The following is a 21,193-nucleotide window of genomic DNA, read 5'->3' on the forward strand; positions in this document are numbered from 1 at the left end:
ACATCGGTTGCCACACTACAACATCCGCATATCCAAAATGCACTTCATCTGCATCTACAGAATTCGGCCTCCACATCCACCACCAAAGCATCACCCACTAGCCAGGAAAGCACATTATATTCAGACAAGCTTAGCCCCTTATCTCCTATCACAAGACCCAACTTACAACTTAACAAAGCCCCATGTCAGTCAGTATGCCTAATAACAATAACATTTCCCAGCCATAGAGAACGGGCAGAACCATCAGAAAAGCAACACGCCTCACACCCCCACTTGATCAAAAGTCCGGTCACGGCTCACTCGGCTCGGCTTCGTCTCTTATTCCAAAGCCATTTGTTGGGCTCGCGAGAAAAGCCGCAGTCGGAATAAAGTTGGTTAAGCGCAAGCGCGCGCGCCAATATTAATCGGCCCCCTCCCCCCCCACTTCCCCCCAACCCCCGGCCCTTTTACCCGCCTCCCCACCTTTGCCTCCCACCGCCCGCCCTCCTGCTCCCTCCCACTCCACTCGCAGGCCCCCGCCCGCCGCGCACCGAGAGAGCGAGGAAGGAGGGGGGCTCGGCGCGGCGCGGCGCGGCCATGGCCGACGCGTCCGCCTTCCCCTACGGGCTGCGCGTCCTCGTCGTCGACGACGACCCCACCTGGCTCAAGATACTCGAGAAGATGCTCCGCAAGTGCTCCTACGAAGGTTCGAATCTTCGCCTGCTTTCCTCCTCGGGTTCCCGATCGGCTTGGCGTGGCGGCTACGCCGTCGCCTCCCCATATGCATCCGTCCGTCGCCCATGCGTGCCTGCTGCTTGTTTAAATTACCCAGCGAAATCGGTTGAGAGTTGAGACTAATCGCTATAATTAAATTATTGTGTGCGTGTGCGTGTGCGTTCTGGGATTGAAGTGGACTTTTCGGACCTTGTCGATCGAATTTAGGCTGTCTGGGGAACTTTCTTTCATAGATTTGTATCATCCAGCGGTTTGCCCGCTTTTGGATTCCCCTTTTGTGTCTGTTTTTGCTTGTGTGTGTATGTGACTGGTTGGTGTCAACCGTGAGTGACTGAGTGCGAGCAGCAGAGGCCTTGTCCATCAAACCCTTTTTGGCTAAAAAATTTGTATAGCGAACAACATATGCATTTCGAGTCTGTGTCCACTTTTAAGTGATGATGATTGCTCAATAATTCAGATGGATATCTTTTTCTCCGCAGAGGGGTTGGTATCACTGCTGCATCAGTTTTGTTTCTTTGAGGTGCTGCGTAATTTGCTTTTGAGGCAACTCCTGTGTAATTTACCAGGAACGACACATTAAAATTCAGAGCGTGTAGTTACTTCCGACGATATCTTCTTTGCGGCCTTTCACCATTTAGGTGTTATATTTCCGTGACACCAGTGACTGGGGACTTTGAGGGCTATGTAGAAAATTCAGTTTTAACATACAGTACTTACCTGTCCTTTTGGTAGACCTATTGCCAATCATCACCTACTGAGTGGTCAGTGTTCTTAACTAACTTAACTACCAATCTATTAGCCTCTCTGTTTTGTGTTTTGCGCCAGCGCAGAAACCATTTTTATGCCTCCCTATTTATGTTAATAGTCATGATTTTTGTGTGATGAATGATGATGAGTTATCTGTTTATCAGTTAGACTAAACTAGTTATCTACCTGCAGTTACCACATGCGGCCTAGCTAGAGTTGCTCTTGAAATTCTCCGGGAGAGGAAAAACAGGTTCGACATTGTGATTAGTGATGTCAACATGCCAGATATGGATGGCTTCAAGCTTCTTGAACACATTGGACTTGAGATGGATCTGCCTGTTATAAGTTAGTATCCAACACCAAACCCCTGCAATTTTCAAAGAAGAAATGATATTTTTATTCAGTTTGAATATCTACTCAAAACTGCCAAACTGCTCCATTCTGTTTTCACAGTGATGTCCATTGATGGGGAGACAAGTAGGGTGATGAAAGGTGTGCAGCATGGTGCTTGCGATTACCTCCTTAAGCCTGTTCGGATGAAGGAACTCCGGAACATTTGGCAACATGTATACAGGAAGAAAATGCACGAGGTTAAAGAGATCGAAGGTCATGATAGCTGTGATGATCTCCAGATACTAAGATATGGTTTCGAGGGATTTGATGAGAAGGGCCTATTTATGACAGTTGATTCCGATCCCACGAGGAAGAGAAAAGACATGGACCACGGAGATCAGGACTCCAGTGACGGTGCTACTGCTAAAAAGGCTAGAGTAGTCTGGTCTGTTGATCTGCATCAGAAGTTTGTAAATGCTGTGAACCAAATTGGATTCGACAGTGAGTGCTCTCTGAAATATCAGTTACCTTCCTATATATTTATCAGTTACCTTCCTATAAATTTATCAAATCAGCATGATCCTCATTCCAAAAGGGCAATGCCGTCATTTTGCAGAAGTGGGGCCGAAGAAAATATTGGACCTGATGAACGTGCCGGGCTTAACAAGAGAGAATGTTGCTAGCCATCTTCAGGTATGACATGATGTTCAAATGGCAAATTTCTATGGTCTCTTTTCTTGAAAAAGGAACCGAGTTCATAAAGAGGGCGTTAAATCAGATTTTTAATAAAATCAAGAAAGTTTGTATACAGGACACACTAAATTCAGATAACTGCACCATGACTTTTCTCCAACTCCCTATACCTGGTGTGTCATGACAAATTTGGGCAACTTTGAAACTCACAAATCAGGCGTATGAATAGCAGTAAAATTGGAATTTATAATCTGATGCAGGTAGTTTCTCGTGCAATAAAGGATCACCTTTTTAAAATAACACAAGATCACCTTTGTCAGAGTTCCCCCTAGAAGTAAGTGAAAGGAGATTCTTGGTTCAGTAAATGACACAAAAAGGGATGTTATGGTGTTGCAATGAGTTCCCGCCATGTGCATTCTTTCCCTGTGCCATGTTCATGGGTTATGACAAAGCTCCTATTTGATCATTGGTCGAGCTACTGTAGGAACATATACTTTCTGAGTAGCTCCCTTGTAAAAAAACTTTTTTGCAGTTTATATTAACCTGAATCCTTGCCTTTAACTGTCAAATATCACATACTCAAAATGCATACAAATTCATGTGAATTCTGAAGCACTTACCCAACACTCTAGAATTCAGGTAAAATCATTGTATTCCTGAAAACTAAGGAATGGTTTTCTAGTATTCATCAGAAGAAAATTCGTTGTTAATGCAGAAATATCGCCTATACTTGGGGAGGCTGCAAAAGCAGAACGAGGAAAGGATATTGGGCTCTGGCAGGCAAGATTTCAGCACTAAGGGACCATCATCAGAGAACCTTAACCTCAGAAGCTCCTTCCAAGAGCAACCAAGCAACACTTCCAGTGGATATCTGCATGCTTCCCAGAAGATACAAGGCCAGAGCAGTTTGTCAGATTCTCAGTTAGAAGAAACCAAGCGCACGGTCCCCTTACCGGCGCCAGATAGAAGCATGAATTCTGTAAGTTCAGCTGCCGAACCTCAGAATGTCGCCGGTGTTTCACCAATAGGCGGCGTGCTGTCGTTCAAAGGTTTGCCAGTGAATCAGGACAGGAAGCCATCAGAAACCATGATACTGGAATGCCAGGCCTGGACTGGAGGAGTGCCAGCAAAGCAGTTCATGCAGTACCCAAAGCACAACCATGCACGCTGCGACTTGTTAGGGGATTATGCATGCCTACCAAAGCCAGACTTGGAACACCCCACTGCTCCTGGCCATTTGTTTACCCCACCGCCGCTTATCTCAATGAGTTGCAGTACGGAGATGGACGCCAGAAACTTCTCAGATGTGAAGCCAGCCCTTCTTGACTGCATCAAGTCCTTCTCCCCGGCGTTGACATGTACAGCTGATTCGGTTTCTGTTCAGATCAGTGACAGTGTTGTGACCGCAACCAATGCTGCTGACCGGAAGTTTTCCAGTGTGGAAGGTTTGCCTAGCACTAAAGATTGTTACTTCGGCCAGACGAGCAACCAAGGCTCCTGGCTTCGTTCGCAAGAGGAGCCAAGCATCATATGCGGGGCGGATTTTGCTTCTCTGCCCGAGGATCTCCCCGGCTACCCACTTCAAGGAGGTGTCTCCTTTGAGAATGTAGGGCTGAGTAGCATTGATTTGTTTCACTACAACGACGCGATGATACTATCTGGGCTACAAAGTAACTGGTATGATGATCAAGACCACTTCAGCAGCGAAACGACGGACTACCCGTTGATGGATGGATGCCTCTTTGCATAATCCCCCTTCTGTTCGGCCATGCCGTTTTGCGAGGAGAGGATGGTGTTGTTTGGTATGTCTCCATATAGCACCTCTTGTAGGGCTGCAGTGTTCTAACTTGATCCTTTGGTGGAAGGATCTAATTGTAGTAACTCCACTTTTGATAAAAATGTCTGTATTATAGACCGTGGCATGGTATAATCTATAAATACTCTTCGAGGATCTCTCAAAGTATATATATGGAGACTGTCGAATATTTGCTTTCAGAGCCAGCACTGCTGTAGATTTTCGCTCTGATGCAGCATTGCAGACTGTGTTTGCTATTGCCATTGCACATCACAGGCAAACATAACTTCTACTCCCTCCGTCCCACAAACGATCTTATTGTGGGACGGAGCGAGTAAGTTTCAGGTTGGTCAGACAGGTTTCTTCTTCTCCCCCTGAGGGCGCGGAGAAAGTTACTACTGATCTAACACAAAAGAATTTCTTGGGTGGGGTAGCGGTTAGTAGACTTTGATGCAGTATGATACAAACCAAAACTAATCTAGCATCTGCAAAGATGAATGAAACAGTAGAGTTGCAATCATAACCAGTTTGCATCACAATTGCACTGGAACTCACTTGCTGCTGCACCAGCTGAACTGTCTGCCTCCGGCCAATCTGAGTGTGCTTCCATTTGACTCTGTTGTGATGCCAAAAGTATGAACACTCCGGAGTGAATTTCGGTGACTGAGAAAATCATGTAAATTATACCCAAATTAGTGTGATTATTATTTGTTAAACACCCCGTTTATCGGTTGATTTATGTAAGGCGTCCACAAGTTTCAAGGTTTACGCATTGGCCGACAACTAGATTTTTACTACTCCCTCTGTCTCAAAATGTTAGTGGGCAAAAACGCCTTACATTTTAAGACAGAGGGAGTATTTAATAAAAACAATTTTGCTACCGTAGTGATTTTGTAACTGCGAACAGGGTGTAGTATTATCACACAAGCTTTGAACCTTACCCAAGACCAGCACTGCCTTTTGACTTTTTAGGGGGTTTGCGTAAACCGGCCCGGTTGGCGTACTCCTGAGCACCCGTCGCCTTCCGTCAGTACACGAATCCTTCAGGCCTTCAGGGTCAGAGGCTCGGACACAAAGCAGCGAGAAAACGAAGGTAGGATCCGGGCGCGAGATCCGCCACCCCACCACCAATGGCGGCGGCCGCGCTCCTCCTCCTCCTGCTGCTGTGGCCGGCCGTGGTGTATGCCGCCGGGGAGGGGCGGCGGCTGCACACGCTCTTCTCGGTGGAGTGCGGCGACTACTTCGACTGGCAGGCGGTGGGGCTCCTCCACAGCCTGCGCAAGGCGGGGCAGCCCGGCGGCGTCACCCGCCTCCTCAGCTGCGCCCCCGACCAACTCCCCTCCTACCGCGGCCTCCGCATCGGCCACACTCTCCAGGTCCCCTCCTACAGCCGCCACCCCCGCACCGGCGACTGGTAGGTAACTCTCGTCGCCGCACGCACATTCAGCACGCATGCTCCTCTCCTCCTCGTTCCCCATTTGTTCCACTTTACCCTGCGCCCGGCCGAAGCTGAAACTTCTGGGGTTAGGATTTGAGACGGACTGAGAAATTAGTTGCGGACTGCTTCTGCATTTGGAATTTATAACGCTTGATTTGGGTGAGGTGCTTGATTTGGCAGGCCCTTCTTGGAGTGAACTGATTGGGGCATGGATGAATATGAATACGAGCTTCGAAGATTTCCTCATTTGGAATGAAAGTGACCTTGGTGTTCATTTTCCGTGTGCAGGTACCCAGCCATCAACAAGCCTGCAGGGGTGGTACATTGGTTGGAGCACAGCCCAGAGGCGGACAACGTCGATTGGGTCGTGATCTTGGATGCAGACCAGATTGTTAGAGGCCCGATTATCCCTTGGGAACTCGGAGCAGAAAAAGGCAAGCCTGTTGCAGCTTATTATGGGTATGGTTTCAGTCAGCAATTTAGAATTGATGATCCTTCTGTCCATTTTCTGCTTAGTATGGTAATGTGGAATTGGGCGATGGTAGTAAAATTAGTTACTGAAATAGTGCTGTACCACATCAATAGTTTAGACATTGGTGACTCATCCTTCCTCGCAGAGCATACCTTTTGTACTGAGTGTCACTTGTTAACTCAGGTTCATATCATTGTCTGACTGGAAGTCTGGAACTCAGCCTCCGATTTATCTTATTTACGTATTCTCTTAACTAGGTATTTGAAGGGTTGTGATAACATCCTTGCACAGTTGCACACTGCACATCCAGAATTTTGTGACAAAGTTGGTGGAATTCTGATCATGCATATCGATGACTTAAGAGCTCTAGCCCCTCTGTGGCTGTCAAAAACTGAAGAAGTGAGGCAAGATAAGTCCCACTGGTCAACTAATATTACTGGTGATATATATGGCATGGGGTGGATCAGTGAGATGTATGGGTACTCATTTGGCGCTGCAGAAGTAAGCTCGATTACTCTTCTTCACTGTATTATGCATTGTGAAAGCAAATATTTCCCGAGTATATTTTATGTGGTTTTACATATTACCTTCATTGTATAATACTATAATCCTCTTTGACAGGTAGGTCTAAGACACAAGATAAATGATGACATAATGATCTACCCAGGCTATACTCCAAGAATTGGCACTGAGCCACTTATCCTGCACTATGGTTTGCCATTTAAAGTTGGAAATTGGTCCTTCAGCAAGTTAGAACACCATGAGGATGGTATAGTTTATGACTGCAACCGCTTATTTCCTCCACCTCCATTCCCTAGAGAGGTAAACAGTCTTCCTAACCATATTTTGGGATGTTCTCACTGGTAGGCAGTGGCTAGCTATGCTGCATGTGACTATTTAATGTTACTAACTTTATATAGGTTGAGGTGATGGAATCTGACCCAAATGTGAAACGGGCCTTATATCTAAGCATCGAGTGCATTAACACATTGAACGAAGGGCTTCTTTTGCATCACACATCTGTTGGCTGCCCGAAACCACAGTGGTCAAAATACTTGAGCTTCCTTAAAAGCAAAAGGTTCTCAGAGCTTACAAAACCAAAGTACTGGAACAGTCTAAAAGTTGAAAACAAATTGACTGTACAGCATGTTGCATTGTCCAAAAGCAGACATCCAAAAATACACACCCTTTTCTCAACCGAATGTTCGTCGTATTTTGACTGGCAAACTGTTGGGCTCATGCACAGCTTTCGTATAAGCGGTCAGCCTGGTAATATTACACGCTTATTGAGTTGTACAGACGAGGAATTGAAGAATTACAAGGGCCGTGACCTTGCTCCCACACATTATGTTCCATCTATGAACAGACACCCACTGACAGGGGACTGGTATAAACTTCTGGCTTAATAATGCGCTCAAAACTTTTGCTCGGTACATAATCTTTTACTTGTTCTTCTTAGGTACCCAGCAATTAATAAACCAGCAGCAGTTCTCCATTGGATTAACCATGTGCAGACTGATGCTGAGTTCATTGTTATCTTGGATGCTGATATGATCATGAGAGGTCCCATCACTCCATGGGAGTATGGTGCAAAACTTGGTCATCCTGTTTCAACTCCCTATGAGTAAGATTCTTATGTGGCGCTGTGTAATTTGCAGCATGTGTTGCTGTGGTTTAGTGATATTACAGTTCCTGTTTACCAGATATGTTGAGAGGTGCTTCTATGCATCGACTCCATGCTGAGTTTGCACAAATCTTAGTGCACATCTAAGAGTTCGTTGAACCAACTTACCTCTTGCGTACTTCAAGATTTGTGCAAGTCTCATTGCAAAGTTGAGGCAGTGATGCATGTAATTACTGCATATGAGAGAACCATGTACTAATATCATCCTTTCTGTTTGTCAGTTATCTCATTGGGTGCGATAACATACTTGCAAAGATACACACTCGCAATCCATCTGCATGCGAAAAGGTTGGTGGTGTCATTATCATGCATATTGATGATCTCCGACGTTTTGCTATGCTGTGGCTGCACAAATCAGAAGAGGTTCGTGCAGACAAAGATCACTATGCGACAAACATTACTGGTGATATATATGCCTCTGGCTGGATAAGTGAGATGTATGGTTACTCTTTTGCAGCAGCCGAGGTATGTGTAGTGGTTTATCTTTTCCCCTTTTGTCCTTGCAACTGCAAGCATATGTCTGCAACTGGCTGCATCGCATTAGAACTTACTGGCTATATTGAATCATTTTAAAACCTGTAGATGTTTACATCAATGCAAATATGGTGCTTGTAACTGCTAGAGATAGTCTATGGAAAGCGTGCGCTAATAAGTTCTAGAAAGCTAGCATGGTTTGCTTCAGTTGGCAGTGAGATCTCTCGGTGTCAGTAGAAGTTCGAAAGCTAGTATGGATAGCACCAGCTGGCAGTTAGCATTCATAAGTTCTAGAAATCTAGTATAGACGATGAACTATAAGGGCTATGATCTTGTCCTTCTCTGCAAAATTGGTTTATCTTGCTGCTTGACAGTTTCTTCTTCACTTGTCATGCAGCTTAACCTGCGACACATCATAAGGAGTGACATATTAATATATCCAGGCTATGTTCCTCTGCCTGGAGTAAATTACAAGGTTTTCCATTATGGGCTGAGATTTGGTGTTGGTGATTGGAGCTTTGACAAGGCAGACTGGAGAAACGCTGATATTGTAAACACATGTTGGGCCAAGTTCCCTGAACCACCTGATCCATCTGCTATCACGAAAGGCAATCAAAATGCACGGGAGAGGGATCTTCTCAGCATCGAGTGTGGCAAGGCTTTGAACAAGGCCCTATACTTGCACCACAAACGCCGAAATTGCCCTCGACTAAGCACCACCATAGGCAGCATCTCGAAGAAAATTGAGGAAGTTTTAACCTCCAATAAATCAGAGAGAGTTACACAACGGTCGTCCACAACTACAATTGGACGAAATGTGGAGCACATGGATGTGACCAGGCAGCAGGCTGTTGAAAGAGCCACAGACACTGTATCACGTGTACATGGATCAAAGAGACTAGCCAGATCATCAAAGATGTGGATTTTTGCTGTTTGGGCAACATCTGTAGTAGTTTTTTTACTGGTAATCTCGATGTTTTTCTCGGATCGAAGGAGAAGTGTTTCGAGATCTAGGGCTTCCAGAAGCCAGAAGGCCCACAGCTTGACTATAAAACAAACAGTATGATCATAAGTTTATTCCTTTGCCAATACAGACATAAAGGGGGTACAGTACAAGGAATCTATAGGAAAGAAGAAGCCGGAGCTGATTAACCATGTGAATTCCTTATTTTTGACAAGTTTTTTTAGTGCTATTAGCAGATTTTGTTGCAACTACTGTAGCTAACGCTGTTATGTTCAATTCCTATAGGTGTTTGTTTAGCTTGGTGTAATTGATATGCTCTTGTATTGTTTTCCCTAGTCAATTAAGGTGTCTGTGTAGAAAATTGTATGTGATTAACTAGCATACGGATAGAATAAACATTTTGGTCACAATCCCTCTGGACTGCTATACAAAATTATATGTGTTTTCAAGTTTTTGGTCACACAATCCCTGTAGCACAACCGCTCTGTCTTCAAGTTTTTTTTCCACATCTTTAAACGACAAGTATTTCGTAAAAACATCTCCAACAACTTCTCTTTCCTGTCCTTACTCTTAGAATTGAGCCAAAAAAGCTAGTCCAACGACTCTCGTTTTCCCAGTAAAATATTGGTGATAAAAAACGCAACCTCCACGTAGAGAGGGGGTCAGGAAGAGCACAACTCCCTCGTGTGAGGGGTGTTGCCCTTCTCACAATACCACCCAAACCGTGGGCCCATATGTCACACACCGCCTTCCCATCCGTCATCGCCGTTGACTAGCGCCGCCGTCCGCCAGAGAGAGAGGCAGGGTGTCATACAAGACTTCATTTATCTAGATGTAGACCCATTTTTGCCTCGGGATGCGTTATGTTACGGTAATATATTATGTCATCACAAACATCTGTTTCTCTATTAACTACTTGTCACATAAGCAAATTTGCCTTGATATGCGTTGTGTTTTTTTTGAACGTAAATAACTTTATTCCTCATATAATAGCCATGTCATTTACAGTATGTGGAAGAATAAAGTCAGGGGGATTGGAGTCCCAAAATTCAGATAAACCAAGGCTAAAGCAGTGCTTTGCTAAACAATCAGCAACAAGATTGGTTTCCCTTCCACAATAAACAAAGCTGACATTTGAAAAGTTAATCGCCAGCAGACTAGTCTCGGTGATGATTGGCACATCGGGACCCATGTAAGCATCAAGGTCTGAAACTGCCTCCAATGCATTTAAACTACCTGATTCAATGATTATATTGGAGCACCCGAAATTAGAAGCCAGAATAAATCCATACCGAATAGCCTTTATCTCTGCCGAAACCACTGATGCAACATTAATTTTGTTAATAGCTAAGTTACTCTCACTATGACCAGCTTGAGGAAGATTTACTGGAAATCTGTTGAAGATTCTCTTATAGAAATAGCATAGCAAGTTAGCAAAAACACCCCAGAAAAACTAGTGATTGCGCAAAAACGAGTCTAATTTTGTTTTTTGAGCAAGCAAAAACAAGTCTAGGAAAAACAGAGTAAACGCCTTACGCGAAGCCCAGCCAAAGGCCCAGGTTACCATCTCAGCCCAGAAGCCCAACCAAAGGCCCAGAATACCCCACCCGCCGTCAGCATATTCTCCCTCGGCTCTCCTTTCCTCACTACCAGTCGCCAGTCCACTCCACACGGCGGAAACCATTTCGAAACCCCATCCCCGAAAATCCCCCCCCCCCCCAAAACTTTCCCCCTCCACCCCCCCCAAACCCTAGCCGGATCTCCCGCCGGCGACGCCCCCGGCGGCCGGCGAGATGCACATCAAGGAGGTCTGCCTGGAGGGCTTCAAGTCGTACGCGGGGCGGACGGTGGTGCCGGGGTTCGACCCGCTGTTCAACGCCATCACCGGGCTCAACGGCTCCGGCAAGTCCAACATCCTCGACTCCATCTGCTTCGTGCTCGGCATCACCGACCTCCGCGCCGTGCGCGCCGCCTCGCTCCAGGAGCTCGTCTACAAGCAGGGCCAGGCCGGCGTCACCAAGGCCACCGTCTCCATCGTCTTCGACAACTCCGACCGCGCCCGCTCCCCGCTCGGCTACGAGGACTCGGCCGAGATCACCGTCACGCGCCAGGTTACGCATCCCACCCCCCTGCCCCGACTTACGCTGCCCACCTGTCCTTTTGACGCCTCCCTATGCGCGTGATTGGGTTCCGTGGGAGAATTTCTGAAGGGGATTTAGTGCGTCCCTTACACTTCTGTCCTTAGTGGTTCGAATTTGACGCTAATTGTTGAGTCGGGAGTTGTTGTCCGTCTGCCTGTTGGTCCTCGAGATCGTGATACTGACTGGAGGTGGATTTTAGAAAGGATTTTTAGGAGTTTTGAACTATGGATATGCTCTAGATTTAGGTCGTTGTGGACTTTTGGCATTCCAGTATTTATGCGCAAGAATGTTTTCCACTAACAGGCAATAACGCCTTGTCAAATTTTGCAATTAATTCACTTAATTATGATGGATCTGCTTTAACTGAAGTTGCTATCTGCAGTTTATTTATTTTTCGATCAGATTCTTAATCTTTGTAGTGTTTCTATTGTGGACCATTAGTGCCTCCAGCTTTACTGAATACTGACAAGCTACTCTTGTATCTGTAGATTGTAGTTGGTGGACGGAACAAATACCTTATAAATGGCCATCTTGCACAACCTTCCCGGGTGCAGACTCTTTTCCACTCTGTGCAGCTTAACGTGAACAATCCCCATTTCCTAATTATGCAAGGACGTATTACGAAAGTGCTGAACATGAAGCCTCCAGAAATTCTTTCCATGTTGGAAGAGGCAGCCGGCACAAGGATGTACGAAATGAAGAAGGAATCTGCTCTGAAAACACTTGAGAAGAAGCAGAACAAAGTCGAGGAGATCAATAAACTTCTTGATGATGAAATCCTTCCTGCATTGGAGAAACTTAGAAAAGAGAGGTGCCAGTACATGAAATGGGCCAATGGTAACACTGAACTGGATCGACTGAAAAGATTCTGTATTGCATATGAGTTTGTTCAAGCTGAGAAAGTGCGAGAAAGTGCACTCAGTGATGTCAAACAAATCCAGGGAAAGATTGTTGAACTGGATGAAAGCACAGAAAAGCTAAAAGCAGACATAGATGAAATGGACAAAAACGTAGCTACCTTAACTGCTGAAAAAGAAGCCAAGCTAGGCGGTGAGATGAAGGTTTTGTCAGAGAAAGTGGATAAGCTCTCACATGCACTTATTAAGGAAACTTCTCTGATGGATAATCAAGAGGAAACTCTAAGGTCAGAGGAAAAGGCTGCTGAAAAGGTAATGCATTATTTATTTTCACGTCCCTCAGTACCCATATTTATTCCAAAATACTTACAGTGTGGCATATATGCCATCTGTTTATAGATCCTGAAGAACATTGAGGACATCAAGAGATCTATTGTTGAAAGAGATGCTGCTGTAAAAAATGCAGAGGACGGTGCATCTGATATGAGTAAGAGAGCAGAGGATCTGACAAAGGAGATAGATGATAGCGAGAAAGAATATCAGGTATGCAAACTTTTGCAAATCATAGAATGTATAAACTGACAACTTGACTTTGAGTTCCTGGATACTAAATTCTACTTTACACAGGGTGTGCTGGCAGGAAAAAGCAGTGCGAATGAGAAGAAATGCCTAGAAGATCAACTTAGAGATGCAAAAGCTGCTGTTGGAGAGGCAGAATCTGGACTAAAGCAGTTGACGACAAAAATAAGCCATTCTGAGAAGGAGCTGAAAGAGAAGAAAGCTCAGATGAAATCCAAGCGTGATGAAGCTACTGCAGCTGAGAAAGAGCTGAAAGCTAGGACAAAAGACTTGGATGCTATCAAGGCATCCATGGGGTCTATAAATTACGAAGAGGGCCAGATGGAAGCTCTGCAAAAGGTATGCAAAAAAGATCATTTTCCTGTGGCATAAACGGTGCATATTACTATTTTAGAAGTTCCTTAACAGGTAGGCAATGTTTGGGAACTGTTTTTCATCACTCTGTGTTATTCCATCATTCATAGGATCGATCAACAGAGGTAGAGGTGGTTCAAAAATTGAAGGACAAAGTTCGTGCACTTTCTGGTGAGCTGGGGAATGTGAACTTCAGCTATCAAGATCCTGTCAAAAAATTTGATAGATCAAAAGTCAAAGGAGTAGTTGCGCGGCTTATTAAGATAAAGGATAGCTCCACGGCAACAGCATTGGAGGTCTGTTTCAGCAAACTCCTCATTTTTGTTTTGAAGTTGAGTTCCCCTTTCAGTGAAGGAACTGGTTTGGATGCATCAGTTTAATTCCTAGTCAAATTATGCAGGTTGCTGCTGGAGGCAGGCTATATAATGTGGTTGTTGACACAGAAACCACAGGAAAGCAGCTCCTACAAAACGGAGGGCTCAAAAGGAGGGTGACCATAATACCGTTGAATAAAATCCATACAGGCACTATACCTGATAGAGTCCAGCAGGCGGCTCGTAGAATGGTCAGTGAATGTTTTGTTTTCATTCGTTGGATATAACCTTTTTGCTGACTTTTGAGAATGTTATACTGATTTGTATGTATGTAGGTTGGAGCTGAAAATGTAACATTAGCTCTAGAATTGGTTGGCTATGACGAAGAAGTAAAGGTTAGTATTTTCATCCTATGATTGTATAATTTGTATTAGTTTTTACAGTATTCTGCACTATGTATATGCCTTGTCATTCATTATATCAACAATCTTAAATTTTGAAGAGATTCCTTATTGCAGAATGCTATGGCTTATGTCTTTGGCTCGACATTTGTATGTCGAAATATGGAGGCAGCAAAGGAGGTAATGTAGCTTTCTTCAGAAATATGTTCTAGTCATTCTAGTTCTAACTGAGTCTGCCTATCCAAGTATAATATATGTTCAGTGTTGGTTCTTACTGAGACAGTTGATTCTCTTGTTATAGATTGCCTTCAATAGGGAAGTTGGCAGTACAAGTGTGACTCTTGAAGGTGACATTTTCCAGCCTAGTGGGCTATTGACCGGAGGCAGTCGCAGGTAATATTATGTCACATTTCACATTTCACTTGGTGTTAATGCTTGCATCTGATTTATTTTCAGATGAATTTTGAAATGGGTGTTCCTTTCCTTTGCCTTCCCTGTTGTTTTGGATCATGTAGTACATTTCTTTTATCACCCCTCGGCTTTAAAACTGTCAAAGTAGCCCTGAAGGAATTGACTACTGTTTAAATAACCCCTGAGACGGTTTTGGCACTGTGGTAGGTGACATGGCTGAGGAGGTGGTATATCACCTCCACATCATGTAAAATGTTAGGAAACAAAATAAGTCAGGAAAATCAGTTTACTTTTAAATTGGATTTACAAAAAGCCTGTAATTTTAATAATTTTTAAAGTATTCCAAAACGGAAAAACTATACTTTTCAAAATGTTTGGAAATATGAATTGATCAGATTTCTGATTCTGGAACAGATTTCACCTGTTCTGTTGAAATTTCAAAATCAGGAAACAAATGAATTTCTTTTGTCATCCTGGGAATTTGTTTCTAAAATAGGAATAATTTTACCTGGGCCATTTCTTTTACCTGTTAGCTTTTTAGATGATGTGGCGGACAAGTAGGCGCCACATGCTGAATTGTCAACCACCCCGCCTGTCGTGGTGGTAAAACCACACTCAGAACGATATATTTTGGGATCATTTTAATGGTATTCAACTGCTTAGGGGCTGCTTAGAGGGTTTTGAAGCTCAAGTGGTTATGTTGACTTGGCCCCGAAACCTCAGGGGGGTGATCTAGACTTTTTCTAAAAACAATTATTTTTCCTTAGCATTCTTAAGGGGCTCTAGGGTAGGCAGACATGTTCGTCAGGCCTTATTTCTTTGGTACTGGTTGGTCATAGTCAAAATTTCGAGCAGATATTGGGCATCTTTGGCATCTTATAGTTGTATTTTCTGGAGACAAGCTAGATTACTTTCAGAAAACAAAACAAGTATACTGGATTTGTTCTCATTTTATCTACTAATCTGATGAGATAAACACTACAGAGGTGGTGGGGACTTGCTAAGGAAACTCCATGAATTAGCTAAAGCTGAGGCTGATCTCTCTGAACATGAGGACAGGCTCTCTGTTATTGAACAGAAGGTATTCACTTAATGCAATGCCACTACATGCTATCCTGTTTTCTTTTGAGTACATATGTATTTATAGTACTCTTCATGATCCGGGATCTTCTTATGTTATGTGATACTACAATATTCTCTACAAACCACATTTTGCTGTTAAATATCTGCCTTCATCTGTGAACTGAAAGTTTGTAAAACTTTGGTTTTGCAACATAAGAAATAAATGGCATTAGCATGTATACACGATGGTCAAGAAGGAAAGTGAATTTATGGTGCTACCAATTAAAATCTAATTGATCATGTATTGTACATTAAACACACATTAGTTTTTGTTTGTTTAGTACTGATAATTATCTCTCTTCATTGGTATAAACATGTTATACATTGGCATCATAACATTGGTTAGATTGATTCTTTTTAATGGAATGCTTTACAATTGTCTGATAAGTAGATATTTTGATTTACCTTGTTTTGCAGATTGCTGTGCTCCTGCCTCTGCATAAAAAGTACGCTGAGTTGAAATCTCAGTTTGAACTCAAATCATATGATCTGTCATTATTTCAAAGCAGAGTTGAACAAAATGAACATCACAAGGTATAATTATTTTTATGCCACCAATATGGTTACCTTACCACATTCAGCTTCAAATTGGATCAACAATTGTTCTATTTGTACTTTAGTTAGGTGAACTTGTGAAGAAACTTGAGCAAGAACTCCAGGAATCAAAAGAAGAATTGAAGGAAAAACAAGTGGAGCATAAAAAATGTGTATCCACTGTTTCTGATTTGGAAAAGACAATTAAGACTTATGGCAGTGAACGTGAAGGTAGGCTCAAAGCTCTAGAAAAAAAGATAAAGTCACTGAAATCGGAAATGCAGGCCATGTCGAAGCAATTAAAGGTTGGTTTCTGACTCTGTTTTTGCCATAGGTGATTTGCATTTGTCACTTGCAATATTATCTCTGGAGTGTTACCGTGTTCAATAAGATGTTCCTCTTCTTTGTTATCTGGAGTTAACTTCTAGCTCTAGAATGATTTCTTTATGGTCAGTAGTGTTCTTTTATAGGATTGTCCTTTTCTTTCACGAATGGATTGTCTGGTTGTTTTATGACATGCATATTCTGTTAGATATAGATAACTGAGATACTTTCACTAGTCTGCTTATTGTTAAAGATCATAAATTCCATTGACTGCCATCAGTCAAACACAGGCTCCCGCTGTAGATGCGTGTAAGTTTGCAGGGTACCGTCCTGTTATTGGTGCAGAATCAATGTTCAAAAAAGTGGAAAGCGTAAGGCCAGCATTGGACGCGCTTAAGCACGCTTAAGCATTTTTTAAAATTGGCCAGAATTTGACTGTTTTTGAATAATATGCACAGGAAAATAGGAAACATAGCACATAGACAATTGAAATAGCATCTAAATTGCAGTTCATACCATAGCAAATACACATCACTCATCTGGTTCACACAGCAAGCAAAATAACAACTAAAATGCAGTTCAGTTCAAATAGATATAGCCTAATAGAGATCATGTTGCCAGAATCTGAAGGAAATAGTTCCCGAACGGACCCTAATAATAAGATAAATGGCATATTGCCATTATTGCGCAAGCAGCCAAACAGAAGTAGTTCAAAAACAGCCAAGTTCTGTCCATTTTTTTTTAAAATGGATTAATCTACCACTTAGGCTTTCTTTAACACTGTGCAGAATATATTTGGACTATAGTGTGCCTGGTTACTACTGAATTTTATGTATGATATTATGTTCACAACTTCATTGTGAGTTTTAGTTCAGTCCTGAGCATTAATCCCAGCAGTTTAATGAATAACATATCTGTTGTTTCTATGTTTGCTTATCCTGATTAGGCTTATCAAAGCGAGAGGGAGAGGCTTATTATGGAGAAAGATGCAGTTGCTAATGAACTTGCTTCGCTTGAAGAGCAATTGATAACTTCGAAAGCTCAGATTACCGCGCTGTCTGAAACCTGGGGCACACATAAGAGCAAGGTAGTTCAATATGCGGTGTAATGGCTTATTTGTACTTAACTACCAGCCGTTACATTTCATTTATTAAAGTATTTCCCTTTGTTTCACTGATCACATGCAGGTTGCTGCCACAAAGCTAGAGTATGACCAAGCTGAATCTGAGCTCAACATTGGTCGCTCCAAACTGAAGGAATGTGACTCACAAATAAACAGCATCTCCAAAGAGCAGCAAAAACTTCAGCAGCTACTTGGTGATTCGAATGTCGAAAGGAAGAAAATGGAAAATGAGGTACTTATTGGGTCTAATCTCTGGTGCATATTTTTGCTTTATAACTGATTTTTTTCAGTATTGTACTTATTGGGTATGTGGTGCATATTTCTACTTTATAACTGATGTTTTTTAATACTGTTCTGATTGTGTAGATGGTGAATATTTCTGCTTTTATAACTTACTGTTTTTTAACTTCTTAAGGTTAAGAGGATGGAGATAGAGCAGAAGGATTGCTCTTCAAGGGTTGATAAGCTAATGGAGAAGTACAGTTGGATTGCAACTGAGAAACAATTGTTCGGAAAAAGTGGTACAGATTACGACTTTGCATCGTGTGAACCACACAAGGCGAGGGAAGAACTTGATAATCTCCAAGCTCAGCAATCCGGGTACATCTTTTATCTAAAAAAAGTGAAATAAGGAAAATTGCAAGTACATCTAATGTTTCTGGATAGTTGTTCTCTTATCAGCTGTTTAATTTTCAATGCAACGAACTGACTTATTACTTCACTGTCAAATGCAGTCTTGAGAAGAGGGTCAATAAGAAAGTTATGGCAATGTTTGAGAAGGCAGAGGATGAATACAATGATTTGATATCGAAGAAAAATATTATCGAGGTAGGTCTTGCACATCTAAATTTCTTGATAACCTGGGATTGATTTTGGTACCAGCATGCAATATACCTTTTGTTGTCATCTTCAGAATGACAAGTCAAAAATCAAGAAAGTGATAGAAGAGTTGGATGAGAAGAAGAAAGAGACCTTGAAAGTTACATGGCTCAAAGTTAACAAGTAAGTAACCTTTCTGTAATATTTCCCAGCAGATGCACCACTGCATGAATATTGCTCATACTCTGTAATGATAGTATTCTCTTTACTCACAAATGTACAAAGTTAACTAACCTCTGCTCCTGTAGGGATTTTGGGTCTATATTTGGTACTCTTCTACCTGGTACAATGGCAAAACTTGATCCTCCTGAAGGTGGTACCTTCTTGGATGGTCTTGAAGTTCGGGTGGCATTTGGAACAGTCTGGAAGCAATCTTTGTCTGAACTTAGTGGAGGACAGCGGTCCCTTCTTGCTCTTAGTCTTATTCTGGCGTTACTTCTTTTTAAACCTGCGCCGCTTTACATATTAGATGAGGTATGTCTGCATGTGATTTTGTATTTAAATTGCTTACCGGTTACCACCATCTCTAATCTGGCTGGTCATACTACAAACTAGCATAGTCAATTAAGATTAGCAAGACTGTTATGCAGTGTTCCTGCAAATCACATGACAGATTTTACAGAGACAGTTCACTGAAACTTAAACAAAATCAGCTTCAAGGCTGGCTGGAACTTGATCTGTCTTATGATCAGGCATTTTATGATGTTTGGATTTTGGAAATGATCAGTTAACAGTTAAGACTAAAACAACTAGTCCACCGGTCTGAACATGATTCCATGACACCTGGCTGCCAACATTTAGTTTGCTGTTTTATATTTTTCTAGACTGTGGTAGAAAGTATACCATGGTATGGATTGGGAAGATTGATAGTTTGATACTGCATAGACTCCATAGTGCACCATTGTATATTATTGTGACGTTTGATCTCCATTGCTTGATACAGTGGTTCTGATCTAAACATATGGTGTGATATGGACCTAAAACTTGATTATTACCAACACTAGCTTGCAAAAATAATCAGGCCAATATTTTTCATTTTATGCTCATATGGATAGACTGGTTTATCTAGAAGTCCCTCTTCTGTCTAGTTGGAACCTTTGTTCCTGGCATGCCACATTTGTTGTCGATGTAAATTCTTTAGTTTGAGCAAGATGATTCTACCATGTTTCTTTTTTTTAGTCCCATATGCTCCAGGTTTGAGGTATTTGCAAGTTGTTTTGATGTACAGAATAAAAAAACAAATTAATAATAATGTTCCTTTTCAACTGATCTGGATGTCCCTGTACTGCAGGTTGATGCTGCCCTTGATCTGAGCCATACCCAAAACATTGGTAGAATGATAAAGGCACATTTTCCACAGTCCCAGGTAATCTTGCTCCTCTAGATGGTGCAATCCTGTAATGACTCATGTTCAGTTACCGTCTGTATGTGTGTGTTGGGAACATTGTTTCATCCTTTCAGTTGACAATTCAAATTTGGTCATTGCAGTTCATAGTTGTGTCGCTAAAAGAGGGTATGTTCAACAACGCCAACGTGATATTCCGAACGAAATTTGTGGATGGGGTGTCCACTGTGACACGAACAGTCCCTTCGAAACAGAAATGATAGACATGCTTTGTCTGAAGGTATGCTCTCAACTCAAAATTAGGTTGTTTACGACTAAAGGCTATAATCAAATAACGGCTTACCAATTCCTTATTCAGAGATGGCTAATTCAGGGACACGACTGTGAAGAACTCTTTGGTCATGGCAATCAACAACTAACCGGCTTCCAATGTTCTGCGGTAGTTGGATTCGCTACAAAGTCTCAAGCCCCTCACTTGTAGGCTATTGGCATCACAATATGTTTGCAAACCTATGTACTAACTCAATATTAGAACATGTCGTCATGTTGATGTATATACATTTTTTCTTCTGTGTATCTTGGCCTGGTGGCGTATTATTCACTCTATATTTGTAACTGTTTGTCTCTGTCTAGGGTCTACTCTGTGTGATACTCAAAACACTTACACTATTCTAGAGCTAGCTGTTTCCTAAATGGGTGCCATGGCTTCTTTTAGCAGAAGCAGGGTGTTTTATATTCTACCAGAAAAAAATGGTGTTTTATATTCAAAGTAATAGTAGTCATTTGAAGGATACAAAATACTCCCTCCATCCCATAATATACTAGTGTCAATATGTCTTGGGACGGAGGGAGTAGCACTTTGGAAGGTCACCAAATCGCAAATAACGGCTCTTTTGACTACCATCCAATACACTGCGACTGTGCAAGGCTGGCTCGTTCTTTGCCAGATCTGCTTGCCTGTCGCATGCATTGCCGCAGACCAGCGCGTGCTGCAGGAAGTATAAAGGCCACGGCGAAAACAATTGATATCCTGAAGGCATTACTAGCCCGGGTTGGACACTGAAAGTGTTGGTGAGATCGTGACAACTGACAATCCCATCATTTCCGTACAATCACGTGGTACAGATTATATGAAGCACAAAATAGGATTCTAGGAAGCACGCGGCACAGAAGTCATGAACTTTTTTTTTTCTGAAACGGAGGCAAATTTTTTGTTTCATCGATTAATTAAGAAGAAGAGAACTGTCCAATTAATTATGAAAAATCAGGCGAAAGCCATTACAAACGTACCACAGACGAACTACTCACATGACATGAAACCCCACAACGACACATACGCCCCTTCAAACTAACAACAACCAACCTCGACATTGCTATCACGCCAAGTGATCCAAGAAGAACACCTCGACACAAGACATCATGCTCCTCCCAAACCACAAAGGCAACCCAGTCCAAGAGGACGAGCCGAGAGATCGGAGATCATCCATCAATCAAG

The 21,193-nt window shown here is 42.5% G+C and overlaps 3 protein-coding genes across 5 annotated transcripts; all 3 read left to right on the forward strand.

Annotated features, from left to right (window-relative positions):
- Positions 1-419: 419 nt before the first annotated feature.
- Positions 420-4,482, forward strand: LOC125545472 (two-component response regulator ORR26-like). The gene is made up of 5 exons (XM_048709419.1): positions 420-685; positions 1,654-1,806; positions 1,915-2,295; positions 2,411-2,487; positions 3,203-4,482. The coding sequence occupies exons 1-5, from the start codon at positions 577-579 to the stop codon at positions 4,235-4,237; spliced, it is 1,755 nt and encodes a 584-aa protein (XP_048565376.1). The 5' UTR covers positions 420-576; the 3' UTR covers positions 4,238-4,482.
- Positions 4,483-5,308: 826 nt separating this feature from the next.
- Positions 5,309-9,722, forward strand: LOC125545473 (peptidyl serine alpha-galactosyltransferase). Of its 2 annotated transcripts, none has more exons than XM_048709420.1 (8): positions 5,309-5,696; positions 6,009-6,179; positions 6,450-6,693; positions 6,814-7,014; positions 7,113-7,579; positions 7,652-7,816; positions 8,098-8,341; positions 8,748-9,722. In XM_048709420.1, exons 1-8 carry the CDS (start codon positions 5,413-5,415, stop codon positions 9,414-9,416), a joined length of 2,445 nt encoding a protein of 814 aa, XP_048565377.1. In that variant the 5' UTR covers positions 5,309-5,412; the 3' UTR covers positions 9,417-9,722. The 2 variants fall into 2 exon arrangements, with proteins under 2 accessions (XP_048565377.1, XP_048565378.1); XM_048709421.1 differs by having other exon boundaries at positions 5,314-5,700.
- A 1,260-nt stretch (positions 9,723-10,982) lies between these two features.
- Positions 10,983-20,391, forward strand: LOC125545475 (structural maintenance of chromosomes protein 2-1-like). Of its 2 annotated transcripts, none has more exons than XM_048709423.1 (21): positions 10,983-11,425; positions 11,944-12,624; positions 12,712-12,855; positions 12,940-13,230; positions 13,356-13,541; positions 13,646-13,810; positions 13,895-13,954; positions 14,078-14,140; positions 14,262-14,353; positions 15,356-15,452; positions 15,911-16,027; positions 16,114-16,332; positions 17,298-17,438; positions 17,539-17,706; positions 17,890-18,074; positions 18,209-18,302; positions 18,388-18,476; positions 18,602-18,827; positions 19,645-19,719; positions 19,842-19,978; positions 20,072-20,391. In XM_048709423.1, exons 1-20 carry the CDS (start codon positions 11,108-11,110, stop codon positions 19,956-19,958), a joined length of 3,528 nt encoding a protein of 1,175 aa, XP_048565380.1. In that variant the 5' UTR covers positions 10,983-11,107; the 3' UTR covers positions 19,959-19,978; positions 20,072-20,391. The 2 variants fall into 2 exon arrangements, with proteins under 2 accessions (XP_048565380.1, XP_048565379.1); XM_048709422.1 differs by having other exon boundaries at positions 10,984-11,425; positions 20,057-20,391.
- The last annotated feature ends 802 nt before the right edge of the window (positions 20,392-21,193 follow it).

The sequence above is a fragment of the Triticum urartu genome, chromosome 3, assembly GCF_003073215.2.
Source record: "Triticum urartu cultivar G1812 chromosome 3, Tu2.1, whole genome shotgun sequence".
NCBI lineage: Eukaryota > Viridiplantae > Streptophyta > Magnoliopsida > Poales > Poaceae > Triticum > Triticum urartu.

Coding starts and splice junctions, on each gene's coding strand:
- LOC125545472 (XM_048709419.1), top strand. CDS start 577: ATGGCCGACGCGTCCGCCTTCCCCTACGGGCTGCGCGTCCTCGTCGTC. Junction 686..1,653: donor CCGCAAGTGCTCCTACGAAG/GTTCGAATCTTC, acceptor ATCTACCTGCAG/TTACCACATGCGGCCTAGCT. Junction 2,488..3,202: donor ATGTTGCTAGCCATCTTCAG/GTATGACATGAT, acceptor TTGTTAATGCAG/AAATATCGCCTATACTTGGG.
- LOC125545473 (XM_048709420.1), top strand. CDS start 5,413: ATGGCGGCGGCCGCGCTCCTCCTCCTCCTGCTGCTGTGGCCGGCCGTG. Junction 6,180..6,449: donor CCTGTTGCAGCTTATTATGG/GTATGGTTTCAG, acceptor TCTCTTAACTAG/GTATTTGAAGGGTTGTGATA. Junction 7,817..8,097: donor CCTGTTTCAACTCCCTATGA/GTAAGATTCTTA, acceptor TCTGTTTGTCAG/TTATCTCATTGGGTGCGATA.
- LOC125545475 (XM_048709423.1), top strand. CDS start 11,108: ATGCACATCAAGGAGGTCTGCCTGGAGGGCTTCAAGTCGTACGCGGGG. Junction 13,811..13,894: donor AGCAGGCGGCTCGTAGAATG/GTCAGTGAATGT, acceptor GTATGTATGTAG/GTTGGAGCTGAAAATGTAAC. Junction 18,075..18,208: donor CTCCAAGCTCAGCAATCCGG/GTACATCTTTTA, acceptor TGTCAAATGCAG/TCTTGAGAAGAGGGTCAATA.